The 24268-nt window shown below is 51.9% G+C and overlaps 1 protein-coding gene across 1 annotated transcript in view; it reads left to right on the top strand.

The window, feature by feature from the left end:
• The window catches only part of C4H6orf132 (chromosome 4 C6orf132 homolog), a 35922-nt gene that overhangs the window by 1866 nt on the left and 9788 nt on the right, over positions 1-24268 (top strand). The window contains exon 2 of the mRNA XM_032900588.1: positions 8968-9074. Coding sequence (XP_032756479.1) covers positions 8968-9074 — 107 coding nt within the window. The remainder of the gene's footprint in view (positions 1-8967; positions 9075-24268) is intronic.

The raw sequence follows: 24268 nt of genomic DNA, 5'->3' as shown, positions 1-24268 counted from the left end.
CTCGAAAGAGCCTCAGAACAGCCTCTCACACTTCCTCCCTATTTCAGCCAGATGATCCGGCTGTTGGTAGGAATCAATCAGGCCTGGAGAGAGAAGAGGGACAGGATAGCCTGTCAACTTTTACCAGTCTAGGCAGGGCAGGAGTCTAGGGGACAGTTCCTCCCTGTCCCCAGGGCAGGGCTGGGCCTTCAGCTGACTCAGCTTGGCTGTGCATGCGCTGGGCTGGGGTTTGAGAAGATGGACAGCAGACTGGCTCTCCTGTGTTCTGCAGTGTTCCTTGGGGCTGCTCTCAGGCAGGAGAAACCCTCCTCCTTGCTTTGCTTGGGGTTGAGGAAGGAAGCAGCTGGCAATGGGGATTCTGGGATGGCTGCAGGTGGGCCTGCCTTACCTCTCTGTCAGTGATAGCTAGCTCCTGGGGGCTCAGTGTTTGCTGTTCTGTGGTCCTGAGAGGTCTTAGAGCAATGCTTCTCAACCTTCCCAAGGCGGGGACCCTCTACATAGTTCTTCATGCTGTGGCGATTCCCTAGCCATAAAAGTATTTTGTTGCTCCTACAATGACTGTAATTTTGCTAGTGTTATGACTTGTAATGTAAACATCTGATATACTGGATATCTGATATGCAACCCCAAAGGAGTCGCGGCCCACGGGTTGAGTACAGCTGACTTAGACTGCCTGCAGTCATGTACCTGGCAAGCTTTGAAAACACAAAAGGAAACTGCTCCAATGAGGCATGAAGTAGCTGCAAAAGACTGTTAAAGTCTAACGTGGTTGCTGCCCAGCGTTTCTAGAAACTTCTCCGGAGGTTTCTAAATCACAGTTTGTTGCGCTCAAATCACTGCAGCTTCTGGTTGGCTTTGTTGAATGAGGCCTGCTATGTTGCCCAGGGTGACCCTGAACTCCTGGACTCCATCGATCTTCCTGCCTCAGCCTCCTAATAGCTGGGACCACAAGCGTGTGTGTCATTCATTCCTGGCTCGTTCTCATTCTGAACTTTGCCTGTTCCTGCCTACTTCATTTCCTTGTCCTCGGGTGGCGGTACTCCAAAGGAAATAGGCGCGAGGAGGCCACCCCAAGGTTTCAAAGGGGCGGAGCATTCCAGTTCTTAAGGCCCCCGATCTTGGGGGTTGGGGAGGACAAATGGTGGACGAGGGTAGGGGGTAGCCAGAAATCGATGTCCAGGTACGTGAAGGAATCGAGTTTGCCTGGCGAGTGTAGCTACAGCCACGTCCCAGGTCCCAGTCTGTTTGCACAAGGGCAGGCTGGGTGCAGATAGAATGCAAACAGGCGTAGGGCATGATGGGTAAATTTTTCTAGACCGTGTATCTGGTGATTACAGCCCTACTGAATGCAATCACGATCTTAATTAAGCCTTCTGCCAGCCAAACAAGAGCTTCAAAAGGCTGCGCGATTGTCTTTCAAGCATTTGAGAAAACAGATTTGAATCTTCACAGGTCTTTGTAGTCTCTTTTGATAAGAGACAGGGCCACAAAAAGCAACTGCCGAAACAGCCACAACCAAGTTGCCCAAGCTTCCAGTTCCTCTGCTTCTCGTTGGCCCCTTAGTTCAATCCTTTCCTGCTGCTAGTCCTCCCCATCCCAGCGATAGGGATGGGAAGCGGAGAGTCTCCTGCCCAGTTCTACCAAATAAACAGTGCCTGCCGTGCAGAGCCTCCAGACACGCGTCAGATGCAAATTTCTCAGGCCCAGCCGCTGGGCTAGCATTCCCTACGTGCCTCATTCCGAGTGGCTCTTTGTACCAGAGGCTGTGAGGATTCTTGGGATTTCCTTCCCCTACTGGAGCTGAGCTATTGGCTTTCTCCCGAGGACCCCCGCGGGGCACGCAGCAGGCTGGAAATGAATGTGTGCTGAACTGACTAACTCCTTCGCAGCATTCAGGATGATGGCTGCTGGCTAGCATCTGTCTTCTTGAGGCTCTCTCCCCAGGCCACGCACACTCTGCATACCAGGCCAGGCTAAAGGGTAACCAGCCACGACTCTCCCAGAGCTGAGTGCCTATGTCCAGCCAAGGCTGGGCTATCACCGCCTTGTAGAAAGCTGACTTGTGCTTTGCTGGGGTGTGAAGGAGACATGTTTACACTCCTGTCACTGGGTAAACATACCCTGGAGGTGTGCTGTTAAAGACAGGCTGTGGTTTCCTGGTGGTGTGGCGCGCGCGCGCGCACACACACACACACACACACACACACACACACACACCACTTACACCAAACATACACCACATACACCACATACATCACACACATACCACCCACACACACACATACTCACATCACACACATACCCCACACAGACCACATACTCACACTGCACACACACACACACACACACACACCCCACATGTGCTCTCCTCTCTGTCTCTCTAACCCTCACTCTAGCACCATTATGAAAGTCCCTCTTTTTGCTGTAGCTAGCCCAGAAAGCAGTCTCCCTGACCCTGCAGACAGCCTGTAAGTTAATGAGTATCGGCTTTTTCTTTCTCCTGAAGTGTCATTGATAGAACCCCAACACCAACTCATGTTGGGCAGTGCTGTCCTGTGGTGTACACCCCTAACCTGAATAATAGCCCTCCTATCAGCCTCATCTCCTGAGCTGGTGAAACCCGCCTATTATTATGTATCTTCCCGAATCGAGCGTCCTCACTGAGGGGGAGAATCAAAGTGCACCCGATCACCTGGCTCTTAAGAGCAGTTCCCGATTTGACAGGTCTGGATTCGGGGAGGTTCAGAGCTTCTAGCAAGTTCCAGGTGATGTCATCAGCTGCTCTGGGCCGAGAGACACAGCCTTCCCTAGAGAGTGAAAGGGTTACCAGTGCCCTCTCCAGGCCCTGTGCTAAGACTGGTGCCACCATGTGTCACCTCCTCTGCTCTGGGCCCCGCTGCCCTTCCTCCTTTCCACCTCAGCTGACACTTCAGCGGCGTCCTCTCTGCCCTTGGACAAAGGCCTCTCTCTGGGTGCTTAGGTCAGGCCTGCTAGGGCTTGCTGGGACAAACTGGCCTTTTCAGGTTCCTGTCATGTGAACCTGCTAATTAGCAAGGAAGGGCCTCATTAATGTCATTTGTGGGCCACGTTCTCATGGTCACCCCTTGCTGCTGCCCCGGAACGCCTATGCTCCTCCAGCGGTGGAAAACTGACAGTTCCGCCTTCCCACCCCCCGTGTACTGGCCCCCCGGTTTGTGTCTGCAGTGTGGTGGACGCAGGGGGAGGCATGTTGAAAGGTTCTAGGTTACTCTGGGTCAAAGCCACATGTCTCCTAAGCTAAGATTCCATTCCTCCTTAGCGCTTGAAATCCAGTAGATCTGTGGTCAGTGCTCCAGAGGCCACAGGGCAGGGGGTCCTGACAGTTTGGGCCTCTCTAGCCCTGTTCTTACCCCAAAGGTTTCACTGGCAGCTTGGAAGGCTTCCTACAATGTAGGAGTCATTATCCCCATTTTACAGTTGGGGAAACTGAGCCTGAGAAAGTGCAGGAAGTATTGCCTGGAGCAGCTGAGCTGTGAGCCCGGAAGGACCTCCTAGGTCCTCCCTGCAGGCTACACCAACGACAGGAGACCCTCAAACCTGCATTCTTCCGCCCCTGTGCAGGCTGTGACCAGAGGGATCAGACTCCTCTCGTGCTGCTGGCCCCTCTTGTTGTCCAGATGTGGTACTGTGGCCATAGGACCTCTTCCCGTTTCAGGTTTCTATCAAAATGGAGACTCTTGAGTATTTCCCCTGGTTGGCAAGATGGCTCACTGAGGAAAGGCTCAGCCCCTAGAACTCATGTAACGGTGGGAGGAGGAAACCAACACTACAGAGCTGTCCTCTGATCTCCACATGCATGCTATGGCACATATGTGCATGCACACACACACACACACACACACACACACACACACACACACACACACAAACACATTTGAAAATGACTTTAAAAAAAATAAAGTATTTCCCCTACAGGGCACATGAGAGCTTAGAGCCTGGCGTGTGCTATGGTTCCCATGGTAAGCAGAGTGGTTTCCTAGCAGACACAAGGCTTGGATTCAATTGCTAAGACTGTAAGGTAAAGAATAGTGCCTATACCAGTCAGAGTAGCTCAAACCAGTGAGGCCTGGGCCAGCCTGGGCTACAGCAAGACCTTTCTTAAAGAAAAGAAATACTCGGGACATAGCATATGCTTAATATATGCTCAATATTCATAGCTTGATATATGTTAACCATTCATTTATTGATTGGTTTTCTTGCTACCGTGGACAGATCTAGAATTTAGAGAATACACGCTAGGTCACTGCCCCTTGATATTTTGGCCTCAATGACCGTGGAGATCCATCACCAGATTTCAGCCCAGGAACAGAGGGCATTTTACCAGAAGGCTTTCAACCCGAGTTCTGTGGGAATAGACACACAGGTTTCAGGGACTCCTCCTCTTGGGTGGAGGAGTAGGAAAAGGGAGTCAAGAGCCCATGAAGAGCTTGTGGTGAGTCCCCGACTTCCCTAAGGCATCTGCCAGGTAGCGCGTGCGCACGCGCACACACACACACACACACACACACACACACACACACACACAGAGGCATGTGCGTGCCCCACCCCAGGCTGGAGAACCAGGCCTGTCAGGGAGAGGCACTGAGAGCCAGGCCATGGGAGACACCACACTGCTGCTGCTGGAGGTTTGTCAGGGACCTGTAAACCCTGGCGCTGTGGAGACTTTGTGGCTCTGATCCAGTCCTTTCCACTGTGGGCCTCGGTCCCTTCCAGGTGCCAAGAAGGCAACCCCAAGCATCAAGAGCTCACAGTGAATCATGGCAAGTAGTCAAAGGCCATTTCCCTCCCGATGGCTCTTACCATGGGCACAGGTGCTCCCTGTGCTTTATATGGGATGTGACTCCATTCAGCCTCAAAGCCTGAAACTCTTAGCAGGAGAAAGGGGGAGGAGAGGGATCAGCAATGATGATGATGATGATGGTGGTGATGATGGTGGTGATGATGACAGTGATGATAATAATGTGCTTGGGCTTTTTATAAAAATTACATTTGATTTAGTGTGTGTGTGTGTGTGTGTGTGTGTGTGTGTGTGTTGTGTCCTCAATGCCATTGTGTGGAGCAAAGAGTAATTGCACAGTCATTTCTCTCCTTCTCCCTTGTGGGTCCCAGGGGTGAATCTCAGGTCCTCAGGCTTGGCCGCCAGTGCCTTTACCTGGGACTATCTGTCCAGCCCTTGGTTTATCTGAGGTTCAGTTATGACTCAAACCGTGCTCACGATCTCTCAGCTCCTCAGGACACTCCTGAAGGCCCTCTCTCCTTTCCTCTGGAAGCTTCCCCACTCCGGATACAGGTCTTTACCCTTTCTGGCCTTCCAAATCCCTCCTGCCTTCCCAACCAGTGCCTGCATGACACTCCCGGAGCTGCTGGCCACACAGCCCCTTCCAGCGGACAGACTGAGTGGAGAGAAGACGGGGCCTGGCCTCCTGACTGAACCCTGTTGCTGTGAATCAAGAGCCCTGTCTGGCCTCCTTCCAGGCACCCCTTCACCTCCTCCTCCGTCTCTCCCCTGGCCTGAAGAGGGGGCTGCTTTTCAGGAAGGCCCACTCCAGTGTTCTCGACTCTGTGATCCACAGAGTTCAGCTACTTTAAGAGGAAACCGCACTTGGGAGGACTTCTGACATTCTACATAGGTCTGGTTCTTGACCTTGAGTCTGGGAGAAAAACCAATTTGACCTTGAGCTCTTGAAAGACCTGGCTTGTGGTGGCCATACAGTCCTCAGCTTCCCCTGACCCTCACTTAGCAGGGACTGACACTTAGGTGAGGGAGGGCCAGTACCAAGCCTATCTTTCTGCCCACTGGTTCCTTCCGGGTAGAGGTGACTTTTTTCTTTCCTTTTAAAATTATTTTTCCTGGGCATGACGTTGTACGCCCTTCATCCCAACACTTACGAGAGAGCAGGTGGGTCTCTGAGTTTCACATCACAGCTATATAAGGAGTCCCTTTCTTTCTCTTTCTCACACTCGGTGTGGTGTGTGTGTGTGTGTGTGTGTGTGTGTGTGTGTGTGTGTGTGTACACATATATATGTATACATGTATGTTGTGGGTTCTGGGGAATTGAACTCAGGTTGTGAACCTTAGCCATTGGTACTTTTCCCACCAAGCCATCTCACCAGCCCAAGATTTTGTTTTGTTTTTGAGATAAGGTCTCAGTGTAGCCCAGGCTAGCGCAGAAGTCACTGCATAGCCTAGGCTGGCCTGAGCTACTAGCATTGCTGTGTCATCAGTCCCTCGAGCACCAGTACTTGAGAGGTGAAGCCACCACAGATCAATGCCAGCAACACTGCCCAGGAGTCAAGGCTGGGTCTCGAAGCCTCTCGGGCCCATGAGGGGGTCTGACTTGGAACAGAGTCTGTTGTAGCCGCCGCTGGGTTTTGGCGGTCAGCTTCTCTGCTGCACGCTGCCCATGGTCTGTGCCCACAGTCCACCCACCAGAGCCTGGCGAGTCAGACTGGGAGATCATGTTCACCCACGGTGATCCCGGACCTGTGTTCCGGAACAATGGTGGGCACCCCTGGGGAGGTGGAGCGTCTCGAATGCACCCCACCACCTCCCATCGCCGGGTACCCTTGTTACATCCAAAACCCTAGATTCTTCTGGAGGCCTCTGGCTATGAGTAAAGGGATAGGTGCCCCAAGACCCTCCCTGGCTGGCCCAGATTCCCTTTTAAAATTACATTTTTTTTAAATCTTAAATTTATATTATTTATGTGGTATCTGTGCATGTGTGCGTGTGCATGGAGATTAGAGGGGAGTTTGCAAGAGTCCGTTCTTTCCTTTCACCATGTGGGTCCTGGGGATCGAACTCAGGTCGACAGTCGCAGGAAGCAGCTCTACCCATCGAGCCATCCCCCCAGCCTGGCTCAGTCTCTTTTGAATAAATGATTGGGTTTTCTTGCGATTTCCTCCTAAAACGTGTGAGGTTGTTTCCATTTAAAAAGCAACGGGATTCTGGATAACTGGGATTATTTTATTTTAGATAGGGTATCACTATGTAGACTTGGCTATGTTGTAATTTCACCTGCTTCTGCCTCCCGAGTTCAGGCATTAAAGCTGTGTACCGCACACTGGGCTTTATTTTACTGCGATTCTGACCTCTTTCCTCTCTGGCTGGAGAGAAGGTCCCTCACTCCCTCGGGTCTGTTAAGTAGGGCAATGGCCTTCTGTACTTATGACCCACAAAGCAGGAGGCCTGTGGATGTGACGGTAAGCACGAACGTGGGAGGAAATGGCGAATTCTTATCAGTGGTGTCAAAGGTCATGAGAGAGACTGGTTGAGAACAGGAACATGGCAACTCATGGGTCTGTGGCTTCAGGTACAGCCCAGAGCAGGATGTGGAGGAACCTGGAGGGTCTGGAGGGTCTATTCTGTGTCATCTTCCCTCGGGGTTAGGGGTCACATTGCTGCAGTCTCTCTGTGTACTGGCCACATGTGTGCGCCATAGCTGTTACACGATTCCCACTGTCACTTCCGTCAGGCAGATGGGACATCTGAGCCTTGGGGAGGTTAAACAATGTGATTCATTTAAAATGTATTTTTGCTGCACTAATTCTTTTGCTCTCTTCTGCAAATTCTGACTAATTCTGCAGTCAATGGTACACTGAAGCAAGACAAACGCATGGGTGCGCATGCATGCACGCGTGTAAACACGCACACACACTGACACACACACATGGACACACCACTGACACACACTGACACACATGAACACACACATACACACAGACACACACATGGACACACAGGGACACACAGACACACATGGACACACATACTGACACAAACACAGACACACATGAACACACGCACAGACACACACACATACACACATGGACACATGGACACACGGACACACACATGGGCACACATAGGGACACACATGGACACACATACTGACACACACATAGACACACACGGACACACACACATACACACATGGACACACACACTAAACACACACACATACACACATGGACACACACACATGGACACATGGACACACACACACAAGGACACACACACTGACACACACACACTGACACACACGGACACACATGAACACACACACAAGGACACACACATGGACACACATAGGGACACACATACACACATGGACACACACACGGACACACACACATACACACATGGACACACAAACACAGACACACACACACACAGACACACACACTGACACACACACACACACACACACACACACACACACAAGGACACACACATGGACACACATAGGGACACACAGACACACACGGACACACACACGGACACACATGAACACACACAGAGACACACACATGGATACACATAGGGACACACAGACACACATGGACACACACGGACACACACACTGACACACATGAACACACACACACAAGGACACACACATGGACACACATAGGGACACACAGACACACACGGACACACACGAACATACATGAACACACACACAGACACACACACACTGGTGGTGATGGGTTGGGGGTCAGAGAGTGCTTGAACTAGAGGGGTACAAGAGCTGGGTGTTGACCACAGGGGACAGCAGGTGGCTCCTCTGCTCCCTTTGTTCCAGATTAGAAATGCAAACACTCGAGAGAGATGTCAGAGATAAGCTTCGGCCTGGCTCTCAGCCTGGCTCTCAGGGCAGGTGCTTGTGCATGTGGAGGGCTAGAAGGATGTACGGGAGGGTGTCAGGAGAGTGATGGCTGCTGTGGGCCAAAGCTCAGGAACACACCCACAGTCTGCTCCACAATGCGACCTTGGTACTCCCACGAGCACAGTTCCAGCCGTGGGATCTCACTGTGTTAGAGTCAAAGCCAGCGACCCCAAGGCTTGGTGTCCTCACTGGGATCTGCAGGTGGCCCGGTCCCCTTCTTTGACCCCCAGCTCACTGTGCCTCCCTCTGTCCTCCACAGATGGGATCTATTATGGAGACAACCGGTTCAACACTGTGAGCGAATCGGGGACAGCCACACTGAAAGCTCGGCCACGCGTCCGGCCCCTGCTGACTTTCATTCCCCTGGTGAGTATGTTCAGGCCTCGACTCTGTTCCGGGTGCGACACCTCACCTGCCAAAAATGGAGTAGGTCTCCCACATCCGCCTCGCCCGCTGTCCACTCCCTTCCTTCCTGATGCCAACCCGGGTAGGCTGTTGGGAGGAGGCACGGCTGTGACAGCAGGAAGCCTGAGATTAGGAGAGGCACCCGGTGGTGGGGGTCAACCGGAAGCTCAGCAGGGGTTTTGTCAGCTGATGGCCACTGGTTTCCTGCCAGGCCCTGGATGCAGGGATGGCATAGTTGGCATTTCTGCTTTCGAGGTTCTCTGTGCCTACTCTAGGAGATGCTTCCCAGTAGAACACTGGCCAGGCAGAGGCAGCTGGTGTATTTGCAAGGGATGGTCAAGGAGGACTTCCTGGAAGAGGCAGCATCTGAATGTCCTCATAGGATGAATAGTTGTGACACTTGGGAGAAGGGCATTTGAGACCAATTTGTTTGTGCTTATGAAACGATAGAAAACCAAAAGCTCTCATCCTTTGTTCCAAGACAGGATCTTGCTAGCCCTGGCTAGCCCGAAACTCCCTATTTAGATGTCTCGGTGATTTTCCTACCTCTGCCTCCCAAGCGCTGGTATTACAGTCTCACCCAGCAAAGCAAACATCTTAGTATAAATAATGTGTATGGGTGTTTAGCCTTTGTGTTTATCTGCCCACCATGTATGTAAGCGGTAAAACAGAGGCCAGACGAGGTTATCAGAGGCCTGGAGGTGGGATTACAGGCACTTGTGAGCAGTCATGTGAATGCTGGGAATGAAACGTGGGTCCTCCGGAAGAGCAGTGGACCCTCTCTCCAGCCTCCAATACATTGCTTAGAGGCCACAGTTGGGATTTTGCTCTTTGATAAGTAAAAGAGACCCCAAAGAACCACTCGGGAATGCTGGCAAGATGGCTCAGTGGGCAAAGGTGCTTGCCACCAAACCTGATGACTTTAAGTTCGATTCCCCAGAACGCACGGTGAAAGGCGAGAACAGATTCCTGCAACCAGTCCGCTGACTCCGGGCTGTGGCCTGTGCTGCCTCTCCTCCACACAAAATAAATAACTAAATGCAAAGAGAACCACTGGGTAATGGTTCTGGTCTCTAAGGCTGTTTGAGCAAAGGCTCCTGTGTGGTTTTAAAGAGACCCTATTAAAAGTAAAAACGCAAACACCTGTGTAGCGTCTCCTGCCTGCAATCCCAGAACCTGGGAGGTGGAGGCCGGAGGATCAGGAGCTCAAGGACAGCCTGTCCCATAAGCCTGGCTTAGGTGGGACCATGTCTCCAAAAGGCCTAAAAAACAAAGGGAAACAAAAACTAGAAAGAAAGGAATGCCCCCGGTAATAAAGATGAACCCGGCTGAGGGTGGCCCCAACATTTGGGAGATAGAAGCAGGTCGCCCTTGTCTGCACGAGACCCTTTCTCTAAACACAGCCAACAGTCTAACAAGCGCGCCGTTCAGGTCACGCATTTGCTGTTTAGAAGCTGAGGCCGAGGCTGTAGCTCAGGGCTTGCGCTCCGCTCGGGAGTCAGTCCCCGGCATCACAAAACACCAAGACTGGCCGGGTATGCCTGTGATGGGGAGCACCTGGGAAGCAGAGGCAGGAGGATCGGAAGTTCAAAGTCATCTTTAGCTACCCAGACACGGAATTGCCACTTCCAAGAGAAGGTTTAAACAAAACAAACAAACGAACAAACAAACAAACAAGATCCCGCCGGCTCCATTTCCAGAGATGCTCACAGCTGTGTAAAGGCTGCCGCCGCAGAGGTAATGATCAGCTGGAGTTAGCATCCTATTTCTAGAAGTGAGTTCCTGTCTCTCCGCTCACCGACCCAGGCTGAATACTGGGGATGGTGTTACGGGAGCGGACGATGGATTGTGATTGGCTCCTAATGTCCTGGCCCCTCCTCACCAGCTGACGATGAATTGTGATTGGCTCCTAATGTCCTGGCCCCTCCTCCACCACGTGAAGACCCAGGATGACAGGGTCAGTGAAGCCCCCTCCAGTCTCTTATATCTCCTCCATGCCCACCTATTCTGGCCCGTCCTCTGTCCTCACTGGGTCCACCCCAATCTGGGCAGACCCTCGGGAAGCCTGTGGGAGATTCAGGACAGGTCAAGGCTTTTAGGGCCGCTCGTGCCTGGCGTCTTGAGCACATGCTCTGGGAACATTCTTTCTGCACAGGAAGGCCCGGCTGTGCAGAATGAGAGGAGAGCCGTGTGTCAAACCAACTCCATGATTGGGTCATGGGAGGGTCCTGTACAGAGCCAGAACTGAACCCAGGAGGGGACATTTACCACATTCCTTCAGTGCTGGCCTGCCTGTCCCACCCACCTTGAGATCACAGCTAGCACGGAGTTCCAAAGATCATATACATGAACAGAGCACGCGCGCATGCACACACACACATGCACACACACACACACACACACACACACACACACACACACACACACACCTCTGCAAGCTTGCCACAAACCCCCCACTTCACAGCCCAGAGGCCGTAGCCCTGAGACCGGAAGTGATTTGCATATGGTTCTGCAGAGCCAAGACCCAAGCTCCCTGAGGCCAAGCCCCAGGTCCAAATGCCCCTCAGGCTGCCCTAATGTTCCCTCCATACCCCACCTGGCAGCTTTTGTCTTCCCCTTCCAGGACCCTTGACAGAATTACCCCCACCTCCCTGGCCAGGTGCTCTCCACCCTCGTCCTGTGGCTTCTTTTGGATCTTGGAGCCCTTGAGGCCCTAATGAAATGGCTTCAAAGGGTCTAAGGAGAGTTGTGGCTGAAGACTCTTAGGCCCACCAAATTCAGAGCCCTTGTTGTAACTGCAGCTCTGATGTTGCTTCAGGTTATGGGTCTGGAGTAGCTTCCAGCCTCGCTCGCCATCTGCTCTGGGGAAGGTCAGTTGAGTAGTTCATTTCTTCCTATCTGATCTCAGGCCCCTTCCATAGGCTCTGGGCTTTCTCCCAGGGACCCACGTGTGAGCATGGGCTCACATGTACAGATCCCCAGTCCCATGTCAGGTTGGGAGGGCTCTGGGCCAGCATCTGAGCCTCGCCCCTTCTGCCTGGTGTGATATTAAACCTGGAAGGGCCTCAGCCCTTCCTTACCTTCCGCCCGCTGAGAGCGACCCCCAGGCCCGCAGGTGAGGAACAAAAGCCACCAAGCAGCATCCCCCTAGAAAGCAGGTCTTTGAGTCCTGCCTGGGCTCTCTTCTGAAGGTCATCCCATCTTCAGTCCCTTTCGAGAGCCAGCCAGGGGACAGGTTCAAAAAGAGGTGGCCCTCGGGTGCTTTACCCTAAGAAATACTTTCTCAAGTGTCCATAACCAAAGGCCAATCATGAAACAGACCTTTGGGGTCCTGAGTGACTAAGCTGGGCCCTGGGATTGGTCATCAGGTACCTGTCCCCAGTCCCAGCCCTACCTTGGGTTGTGGAGTGACAGAGGACCAGATCCTGTTCTCTCCAGGCTTTGCCCTTTGGTAGGGCTTACTACTGTGAATCATCCTCTAGGGTGTCCCCGGCTGTGACGTACAGATGTCTGACACACAGATCCAGAGTTTTCCTCTAGGCGGGTTGCTTTCTGGCCACGAGGCCCGCCCACCTCACTGATCTTGGGTGGGCGTGGGGGTGGGGTTGAAGTTTAGAACCACCAGACAGCAGAAGTGGGAGGACCTCAGCTGTCACCGAGAGGGGACATACCTCCAGCACAGTGCTTCATGCCTGAGATCCCAGCTACTCAGGGGATGGAGAGGGGAGAGCTGAAAGTTAGGGATGGGTCTGGACTACATGTACAGGGCCTCGTTTCAAAATAAGGAGAAACGAGAGCTTGGGCGTGGCCCAGTGACAGAGCACTCTCCTAGCCTGTACCTTACCTTGGGTTCACTCCCTGGTGTGGGGTGGGGATAAAAACACAGAGACCTGGACCTGTGAGAGAACCCAGTGGAGAAAGGCTTCCCAGCCCGATGATCTGAGTCCCATCTCTGGGACCCGAATGCTAGGAAAGAGGTGACTTTTGAGGATCATCTTCTGACCTGCACACATGTGACCTGTGCACGTGTGCACGCTCATACACAAATAAACAAGTGTAATAAGAATAGTGACAACATACTAAAAGGAGTGCTGGACCCATGGAAGACAAGGCTTGCACTGGACTAGTGCAGCCGAGGCCGGGCTCCGTGGTGTGCAGCGTTAATCTCAGCACTTGAGGCAGAAGCAAGAGGAGCTCTGTGAGTTCCAGGGCAGCCAGGGCTACACGGAGAGACCGGTCTCAAAACATAAGAACCAGCAGAGCTTGGAGCTGGGCCTTTGCCACGGACCTCAGGAAGAACAACCTCTACCCTATTTCCTAGGGAAACTGGAGCCCAGAACTCAAGGCTGAACCTGTCCTATGCTTCCGAGGCCTAACCCCCCCTCCCCCAGCAGAGCTGACTCTGCACCCCATCTGATCCTGCCGTTCCCCCAGACTGATGCTTATGAGAAATTAGAAATTAAATGTCCGTGTGGTAAATATGGACAAACTGGCTGGACAGGTCTTGGGGTGCCGGGGTGGTGAGAGCTCCCTGGGTTGCCCTACCCTCTGAGTCACACAGGCCTGGCCCTGCCAAGGGGGGAAATCCCTGAGCTGCAGGAGAGACCGGTCTTCTCCTGCCCACTCCCTCTAAGTCCCTGATCACCTGAGAGCTCTAAGAATCGGCTGAAGGCAGCTTCTGCTGGAGCCCACCCAGATGGCTCGGGAACGGATCCCTACACTCAAGGCATAGACAAGGCAGCGTGGGTCTGGCTGGTCCGTGATATTGAATGGGAAGGTGTGCAGTCTGAAGTGTCAGAGCTGGCGGTGAGAGTGAGGCCGGAGGTTTTACCCCTTCCCACCCCCTGACCCTCTCATTCACTAGAGTCCCAACGCAGACCCTCAAAGCCAGCTGCACCCTCATCCTCACCTCTTGGCTAGCCCCTGGGGCTCCTGGCACACCCTGTCCTTGCTGCCTCGGGAGGGTTGGCCAGGCAGATTTGTTAAAGCGGGATCAGCTCTATATGAGCTCTATATGGACGTCAGAGGCCTGCTCTTTTGACCCCGCTTACTCCTTGCCCTGGAGGGAGGACTAGAGCTGAGACCTAGGGCAGGGGCCCAGCAGCAGCCAGGCCCCTACGGCTCTGACCCCAGGAAGCCAAGTAAGCAAGGAGACGTGGGGAGCAGCTGGGATAGTTTTTTATAGACAAGGACTCGTGTACTCGTGAATTCCTTGCATCACCAATGAGCATCCTGAACTTCTTTTTTAAAGATTTATTTATGTTAGGTATGTGAGCACACTGTAGCCATCTTCAGACACATCAGAAAAGGACATTGGATCCCACTACAGATGGTTGTGAGCCACCACGTGGTTGGTGGGATTTGAACTCAGGACCTCTGGAAGAGCAGTCAGTGCTCTTAAGCGCTGAGCCATCTCTCCAGCCCCATCCTGAACTTTTAATGGGTAATTAAAATTTCTCTCTCTTTCTCTCCTCTCTCTCTCTCTCTCTCTCTCTCTCTCTCTCTCTCTCTCTCTCTCTCTCTCTCTCTCTCTCTTTCTCTCTCTCTCCTTTCAACAAACCCTTATGTCACCTTGGCTGGCGTGGAACTCTCTGTGTAGACCAGACAGGCCTCAAATTCAGAGATCCTCCTGTGTCTGCTTCTCAGTGCTGAAATTGTGTTAGCCACTAAGCATGACCATATATATGCACATTATGTGTATATATACATATAATACATTACATTTATTTATTTAGCGTGTATGTGTGTGTGTCTCTGTGTATGTGTGTATGTGTGTGTGTGTGTGTGTGTGTGTGTGTGTGTGTGTGTGTGTGTGTGTGTGTGGTCAAAGAACATATGTGTTAGTTCTTAACTACCGTCCTGTGGGTCGTGGAGACTGAGCTCAGGTCATCAGGCTTCCTGGCAAGAATCTTTACCTTCTGAGCCATCTAGCCACAAAACTCCAGATCCTCCTGCCTCTGCTTTGGAATGCTGGAATTACAGGCGTGCACTCCCATGCCTGATTTATTCGGTGCTGGGAATTGAACCCAGGGCTTTCTGAATGCTGAGTGAGCGCCCCCAAACATTCTAACAACTGAGTACACCCTCAGCTGAACTGGGGGCTTCATGTGTTAGCACACATGTAATTCTCCACCAAGCACTCCACCAAGGAAGGTGTCCCCAGCCCAATTGAGCTTATAGCTAAAATCACCCAGCCATCTGATTCAGAGATGTTAGATGCTATGGAGAACACCGCTGTTCTCAGCTCTAAGGCTTGTCCTGTCTTGAGCTGCCAGCGCTCTCCTTGGCCAACACCTCTACATGGCCCCCCACAAACCAGGGGCAGCCGGCACCCTGAGTTACTTGTAAAGTTCTTGTACCTTCCACTCTGGGTGGGCTTGAGGGAGGACCCAGGCAGGCCTGGCTATGGCTCTGCAGTAGGATCTCCTCCCTCCCTGTGCCTCTCAGAGCTCCATACTCCACCTCCTGGGCTGGGGCACAGACTGGCTGAGGAGGAAGCTGGTGGGGAAGGTTTTCAGGCTGAACTACCAGAGCTGTCCAATACCAAGGTCAGCCATGCATTTACCTGCTGGCCCAGCCCCTGGGGATCTACCCTTGGGGCTTGGCTGAACTCTTAAGAATCCCAGGCATGAGGATGTGCGTATCAGGGCAAGAGGAGGTCAGCAGGGTGGGATGGAGTGTTGAGCTGTGCCTCTTTGAACTCTCATAGCAGGGGTGAGCAGCAGACTCTGTCAGAGGAGGGGTGGACAGCTACTTCCTCTGTTCGTGCTTCCTGGTCCCCCCCCACCCCCCACCCCACCCCCGCTTCCCTTCCTCTTCTCTTCCACCCTAAACCGATAGCAAAGAGGACAGGAGATGATTCCTGGTGACTTGTCCCTGACCGTAGGGACACACCCATTCCCTCAGAACATCTGTACAGAGGAGTCACAGTCTGTGCCCTGGGCAGAGCATCTCAAGTCTTAGGCTCTTACTAACCCACAGAGGGCTTCGCTGTTGTTTAACTTTATTTTTTTGAGGTTTATTTACTTTAGTTTGTGGCATGAGTGTTTTTGACTGCATATAAGTCTGTATGCTATGTGTGTGTCTGCTGCCCACAGAGGCCAGGGGATGACATGGGATCCCTGGAACTGTAACAACAGCCTCATGTGCTGGGAATCGAACCAGGCCCTCTTAACTGAGGAGCCTCTCCAGCCTCCCGCTGAGTTTTGATTAGACACAAGGGAGAGCCTGATGGCAAACACCTCCCTCCTCTGCCCTACTTTTTGGGGCCCATGGGCATGCCCCAGCCCCTGTAGTCCAACCATCTCAAGGCAGGTCAGGATCGCTTCACTTTGCAGAGTATGAAGAAGAACGCTGAGTCCTGGGAGACAGGAGGGAAACTCGCCAAGCTTTGACAGGCGCTGCCACTGCCTTTGTGATATTTGGGATACTGCCAAGCTTATTGTTTTGAGACAGGACTTCGTGTAGCCCAGGCTAGCCCTTCATCCCCCTGCCTCTGCTTCCCAAGTGCTGGGATTATAGGAGTTTGCAACTACACCCAGCTCATATTTTGGTTTTTGTTTTATGCTTTGTTTTAATAAAACAAAGAGACAAGAATCTCCATAGGTAGCCCAGGCTAGCTTCAAACTTGTAGTCATCCCCTTGCTTCTGCCTTCCAGGTGGAGATTATAGGCAGTGTGCCCCCCCAGGCTGGTTGATACTGTGTGTCTGCTATATTTTAGTTATAAAGACGAGTCTTTAAAGACAGCCTTGTTCTGCTGCCCAAGGTAACCAGGGACGCAGCCTGGTCTTCCTGCCTAACCCTCCCAGCCAGCTGCATGGACTATGAGTATGAACCAAACACCCTACAATTAAGAATCATAACTATGTTGGGTGGTTCTTTTTCTTTCTTTTTTTTTTTTCCGGAGCTGGGGACCGAACTCAGGTCCTTGTGCTTGCTATGCAAGCGCTCTACCACTGAGCTAAATCCCCAACCCCGGGTGGTTTTTTTTTTTTTTTTAATTATGAATGAAATAAAATCACTTCTTAAGAAAAGGAAACTGAGGGGCTGCATGATGGCTCAGTAGGAAGAGGCACTTGCCACCAAATCTGATGACCTAAATGTGATCCCCGAGGGCCATATGGTAGAAAACAAATGATGCCCACAGGGTGTCCTCTGACCCCCGTCATAGTGTGCACACACCTGGGCATGGTGACTTGTGCGTGTAATCTGGCTTGTGGGATACAGAGGCAGGAGGTCACCAGTTCAAAGCCAGTCTTGGCTACCTATACACAGAATTAAAGTCCAGCCTGGGCTACATGGGGCTCTGGTTTCTTTGTTTCTTTTTAAAGGAAGAAATAAAGAAGGAAGAAAATAAACCTGAATGTTCGCGGAGTGGTGCCCCCTCCGCCAGGCTCCCCGAGTCAGGGCAGTTGACTTACTGCCCGTGCCTTCCTCCGAGCTGAGGCACCGGCCGTGGGACCTCATGAACAGCCCATGCATGGCCCCAGCTACTGGGTGTTGTCAGACTGGGGAGACAAGGAAGTGCTGAGGCCCAGTTTCATGACAGTTCTGACTGGCAGAGCCAGGCCAGACTCCACCCCAGTCATTGAGGGAGGGCGTGGCCTTGCAAGGCTCAGGTGCTCGCTGAGTGCCTTCTGCTTGCTGCCCATAGGCAGGTCTACTCCTCAGAGATGTGGACAGTCACCCTTAACCCCCAGAGTGCAGTGCATGGAGGCACAGGCTGATCCCCAAAGTTTGCTATTTTACCAGAGCTAGAGGCCAAGGATAAAGTGGTGCTTAGGTAAGTAGGGCACAGCTCACTCACACAGAAACACACACACAGATACACAGATACACACACACAGAGACACAGATACACACACACAGAGACACACACAGAGACACACACACACAGACACAGATACACGCACACAGAGACACAGATACACGCACACACACATATACTTTATACATACAGATACACACACACATATAAACACAGACATATACAGAAACACAGACAGGCTCATATACATACTCACAGATACACATATACACAGAGAGACACACACAGACACACACAGATATACACAGAGAGATACACACACAGACACACACAGATACACACACACATAGAGACACACAGAGAGACACACAAACGCACACAGAGACACAGACAGGCTCATATACATACTCACAGATACACGCACACGAACAGGGACACAGACACACACACCATGATTGTTAGCTGTGGCTCCTGAGAACACTTTTCCTGGCCCTCCTCCCGGGAGTTAGACAACCACCCAGAGGCCACGGAAGTAGGCTCCTAACACCCTGTTCTTGTAAGGGGACCTGAGTATCAACGTATATCTAGGTCGTCATTCACACAGCCAAGGTTAGGGAACCACAGAAGGGACACCGTATGAGCCGGCCTCACAAAATACCATGGTCAGTGAGATCTTCAGAATGCGTTTACAGGCGCGGTGGGCTGACTTTGCTCTGAGCTGATTGGTGGCTGAGCTAGCATGAGAAAACAGATTTTTCTTTTTCCTATATTCTACCACCCCCTTGCTCACTCCGGAATTTACTCCTTCAAAAGGTATTCGTTCAGTTGTCTGGTTTGCATGCTGCACGTACAGACAGACACGCGGTTGTCCTGACCCTCCGGCAGGCCCGTGGCACGGTCTAGCCAGTAACAGTGTGCACCGAGGTGACCCACAGGAAGCATGAAGACCAAATGCTGTGTGACCTGAGGCACTGGCCTCAGCCTATCTGAGCCTCACATTCCTCACCAGGAAGGGAAATTACACGTCTTTCCTGGCTCCTGGGTAGACTAATTGGGCTGCTGTTTGACATACATAGAGCGGTGTTTTCAGGAGATATGACGTAGTGACTGTCGGCTATAAAAGTAGTGTCCTAAGGCCCATAGAATTCATTGTGAAGGGAGGGGCATTTAAACTGGGGTTTAAGGGACAGCTAGGAGTTGGGTAGGCCAATAGAGGCACATCAGGTAGGAAAGAACCTCACAAGCTTTCGGAGGGCAGGAGGCAGGTGTTGCCAAGTCTGGGGGCTTCTTCAAGCTACTCACCCCCGTCCAGAGCAGTGCTTCTCAACCTTCCTGATGGGTGACCCTTTAATACAGCTCTTCATAACTGTAGTTTTGCTGTGGACGGATCTGTGTTCTCTGATGTTGTTAGGCAACCTTGTGTGACAGGTCCATTCCACAGGCCCTCTGCACAGTCCCTTCAGGGGTGTCTCCGTGGTCAGCAAGATGGCCCAGCAGGTAAACTATGTGCTGTGCAAGCTTGATGACCTGAGTTCAATCCCCGGAACCCACGTAAAGATGAAGGAGAGAACCAACTTCACTTACACACCGAGGCACATGTGTCCACACACCTCAAACACAAGGATAAACAAAAATTTGAAAAGGAGGGGTTTCTGCCCAAAGGGGTTTCTGCTCTGAGGAGCAAGCCGGGTCTTCTCCAGGAAGGGTTGGTTGGAGCTCGGAGTTTGAGGAGTGGAGAGAGGGTGACAGAGCTGTACAGGATCTACCTCATGCAAGGTCCTGCTCGCACGCCGTGGGAAGGTAACTGGATTTCTTCCCCTAGACCAGTGATGGGATGCTGGAAGAGGAAAAGCATCCTGTAGCGGGGAAATAGTAAAGCAGCAATCTACGCTTCCGCCCGCAAGGCACCGGCGGGCAGGCGGCCCGGCCTGTTCTCAGCCCGGCAGCCTCTGCTCACGTTCCCAACCGTCCGCTCCCCGTGGTTAGCTGTCACAAATCCCCATAACCAGGTAAAACCAAAACTCTAGAGACTTGTGACTTATCAGTCAGATTTATATCAGTAAATTCTCAACCCACAAAACGCCCGCACGATGACCTCAAAACTCAACTGTTATAGACACAAGCTACGCACTAGGTGGGGCAAACACATCCTACTTCTTATCCTCTACCTAAGAAATCCCCAACACTTATGGCCCCCAGGACTGTGTGTTCTGGCTCCTCTTCCTCTCCTATAGGTCCCATCTTGTCTTCTCTCTGTCCCTTCCTCTGTCTCCCTGTACTCTCTGTGCTCATCTCTAAAACTCTCAGCCCGCCTTCCTTTTCCACTGCCCAATCACAGGCTCTCCCCTTATCCTGTGCCCGCCCTCACCTGCAAATAGACAGCCGTCCACAGTGTCCTGCAAAATGTTATGTTGTTTGTGCTGGAAGTGAGCCCAGGGCTTCACGTGTGTCAGGCAAGGGAGCTACCCCTGAACTGTAATGCAGAGGTTCTGTTTGTGGTGTTGAGACAGTTTTGGGTCCAACCTGGACTCAGACAGAATTCATTCTGCAGCTGAGGGTAATTCTCTTGAACTTGTGGTCCTCCCATCTCCATGCTGCGACTGTAGCGTTTGCTGCCATACTTAGCGTCTGCAGAGCTCGGGATCCAACCTAGACATCACACCATGCACTGTGGAAACAGAGCTGCATCTCAGGCGCTGTCCTTTTCTTTGCATGGAATGCGTCCTTGATTGTGTACATGTGGCCATGTGCATAGGTATGTGTACGTGTGTGGAGGGCAGATGTCAGTGTCCACTGTCCACCTCAACCATGCCATACCTCATCATGCATCCCCTGGGCTGGGCAGCCAGTGAGCTCCAGGGATTCTCCGGTCTCTGCTTCTCCAGTGTGAGGATTACAGACGCATGCCTGGCTATCCCTGGGAGCTGGGGTGCTGCACTCATGTGCTTGAGCTTTTATGACAAGCCCTTACCAACTGGTACATTGCCAAAGCCTGTTTTTTGTTGTTCACTGGTTTAAGAAGGCTCTCTTGGTGTAATCCATGATGGCCTCAGGTTTACAATCATGCTCCTGCCTCTGGAGCCCTGGGATTGCAGACCCTGTATCATCAGGACCATTTGGAAACGCTGCAGAAAGAGAGGTATTATAAAGACTCAAAGGCTCACTGGACTGCTGTGAAGTGGGAGTGACTGGAAAATGGAAAATGACAGAGTAGCTGGGACAGAGGAGTAGCTGGGACAGAGGAGTAGCTGGGACAGAGGAGTAGCCCAGATAGAAGTGCTAGAGTAAATGACAAGTTTCTTCCTTCCTTTCATTCTTGTGTGTGTAGATATGTGAGTGTAGGTATGTGTGCCAGGACATGTGTGTGAAGGTCAAAGGACAGTTTGGGGGCACCGTCCTTGCCTTCCACTTGTTTGGGGAGAGGTCTCCTTTGTTTTGAGCGCTATGCAGTGTACTCCAGGATAGCTGACCTGAGTCCTCCCTGTCAATTCTCCCATGTGTGCCTCCCATCTCACAGTGGGCTGAGAGGACAGACGCATGCCACTGTTCCCAGCTTTCCACATCTGGGGCATCTCACTTGGGTTGTCAGGTTTGCATTGAGAGAGCATCCCACTGGCCCGCTTTCTTCCGTCTTTTCTTTTAGATTTTTATTTATTATTATTATGTGTGTGTGCATTTATACATCATACATACACATACCACATACACACATATACATACATGCACACATGTATACATACATACATGATGCATAATGAGTACTCGTAGGAGGCTGGAGGACAACTTTGTGGATTTCTCTCTTCGCACCTCCATTGGGTTCTGGGAAGTGAATTCAGTTTGTAGGTCTACATTGGCAGGCACCACATCTCGTTGGCCCCGAGGAAGGATATAACCAAAGGATGGAACTGTGCTTTTAGATTTCTGAGACAGGTCTCATACAGCCCGGGTTACAACTGCTAAACGGGATTCTTCTGCCTTTACTTCCCAAGTGCTAGAATTACAGGTATGTACCATGACGCCCAGCTAAACTCTTGGTTTGGTTTGATTTGGTCGTTTTGTTTTTCCAGGCAGGGTTTCTTTGTGTAGACCAGGCTGTCCTGAAACTCACAGAGATCCCTCTGCCTCTGCCTTCCCAAACGCTGGGATTAAAGATGTATGCTACCACCTCCCGGCTTTTCTTTTCTTTTTTCAGATAAGTTTAATGTGTGTGTGTGATCTGCGGTTTTAAATGTTCCCGTGCTTTTTGTGTGGATGGTTGGGTGGTGCGTGTGGGAGTGTGGGTATGCACGTGAAGGTCAGAGGGCAACCTCCGGTGTCAGTCCTTGGCAGTTCTCCTAGTTTCATTTCTGTGACTGTGACCAAGCACAGAAGTGACAGGAAGCACCACAGATGAGGAAGGGTTTGCTGGGTTCACAGTGCCAGGCCAGTCCATCACTGTGGGGAAATCACAGCGGCAGGAGCTCAGCCAAAAGCAGAGAGTGAGTGCACACTTAGAGCTCACGCAGCTTTCTGTCTGTACAGTCCAGGGCTCCAAACCAGGCCTGGTGCCACCTGCCTTTAAGCTGGGTCTTCTTTGTTTTCAAGACAGTTCCCACAAATATTCCCCAGGCCAACCAACTCTCGACAGTCCATCACTGAGACCCTAACCAGGTGACTCTAGCTTCTGTCAAGTAGAGAGTAAGCTAGCCGCCAGTCTTCCACCTGCTGTTCGAGTCTCTCACTGGCCTGCAACTGTAAAAACATTCATTTTAGCTAGCCCATATAAAAGATCAGGCAGGTTCTAACTTACAGCCCAGCCATATGTCCTTTGTTCCTTGCTGTTTGAATCTAGAGGGATTATCTCTGCTCCATCGGTCCATCCTCGGGGACATTTCACTTGAGCACGTGCTTGTGGTCAGTACCCTCCCAAGGCTGGCTTCTCTCTCCAACTCCTTTCTCCTTCTCTCCTGGTCTCTCCTGAGACCTGTCACTTGATCTTCAAGTCCCACCTTCCTCTCGTTACTGCCCAATCGCAGGCCCTTTAGTAACCGATTAGCTTTAGATGGGCAGCAGGGTTTATGTAGCATCCTTTGGTGTGAGTGAGGCTCTGCTCGCGGTGGGGAGGGCGGGGGAGGTGACCTGATCTCGGGGGCCGGTGTTTAACATTTGAATACACAGTAGCACCCGACCAACCCCGACACGGAACTCCAGCACATGTGCCAGGGTACTTGCCCCATGCTTACACAGCAAGCCCTTTCCCCGCTGAGCCCTCTCAGCATCCTCAGTTCCCAGAGCCTAAGGAGGATGGTGAGGCATTGGGCAGCCATGAGGGCGGTGCCCTACAAAGCTGCCCTGTCCACACTGAACTGATTTATTTATTTATTATATGAGTACACTGTAGCCGTCTTCAGACACACCAGAAGAGCGCATCGGATCCCATTACAGATGGTTGTGAGCCACCATGTGGTTGCTGGGAATTGAACTCAGGACCTCTGGAAGAGTAGTCAGTGCTCTTAACCACTGAGCCATCTCAGCCCCTACCCCGACCCTATCCCCCACTCCAGCCTGTACTCTTGATCCCAGCAGTCCTGGGCCCACACCAAAGAAGGAAACTCCCCATTTGTTTTCCCGGGGCTGAGATTCAAATGAGTTCGTATTCACCCCCTGTCCAGTGTGCTGCAGGCAGCTGTGAAAAGCTAAAGCAGTGAGAGGAAAACACAGGGGCTTGGGCAGCCTGGGAGATACCAGAGGGATGAGGCTGGACTTCGGGGCTTCTCTGTGTGTGTGTGTGTGTGTGTGTGCGCGCGCCTGAGCTGCTACTGCAAGTCACGCTATGATGACAGGCTTCCGTGCTGCGGTCTGGGGAGGCTGACTTGTTCACAGCGTTTTAGGATCAAAACGGCTGGACACTGTACATATCCAAAATCCTGCACTCAGGAGGCTTCGGCAGGAGTTCGAGGCCACCTCACCTGCAGAGCGAAACCCTGAAAATCTAGGGTTCATCCCCAGCACCTCAAAACAAGCAAGCAGTTTGGGTGGTGGTGGTGCACGACTTTAATCCCAGCAGTCGGGAGGCAGAGGCAGGTGGAGCTCTGAGTTTGAGGCCGGCCTGGTCTACATGGGGAGTTTCAGGACAGCTAGGGCTACACAGAGAAACCCTGTCTCAAAAAAACAAATAAAGGAAGCAAGGGGAGAGAGAAAGAGAGAGGGAGAGGGAGAGAGAGAGAGAGTGCCTTCAGGTGCGGAGGATCCCAGCAAGCTTGGCTTTGGTGGTTTGTATCTTTTTGCCTTTGTTGGGGAAACAGAGGATATTGGCTTCGGGCAACATTGTCTTTGTGGGTTTGCCTAAGAGCATTTCGCTTTCACTTGTACGTGAGCCTCCTAGTCTCTGCATTTTATGCCAGGAAA

This window comes from Rattus rattus, chromosome 4, assembly GCF_011064425.1.
Source record: "Rattus rattus isolate New Zealand chromosome 4, Rrattus_CSIRO_v1, whole genome shotgun sequence".
NCBI lineage: Eukaryota > Metazoa > Chordata > Mammalia > Rodentia > Muridae > Rattus > Rattus rattus.
The sequence above is the reverse complement of the archived record's forward strand: the minus strand, read 5'-3'. Positions and strand labels throughout refer to the sequence as shown.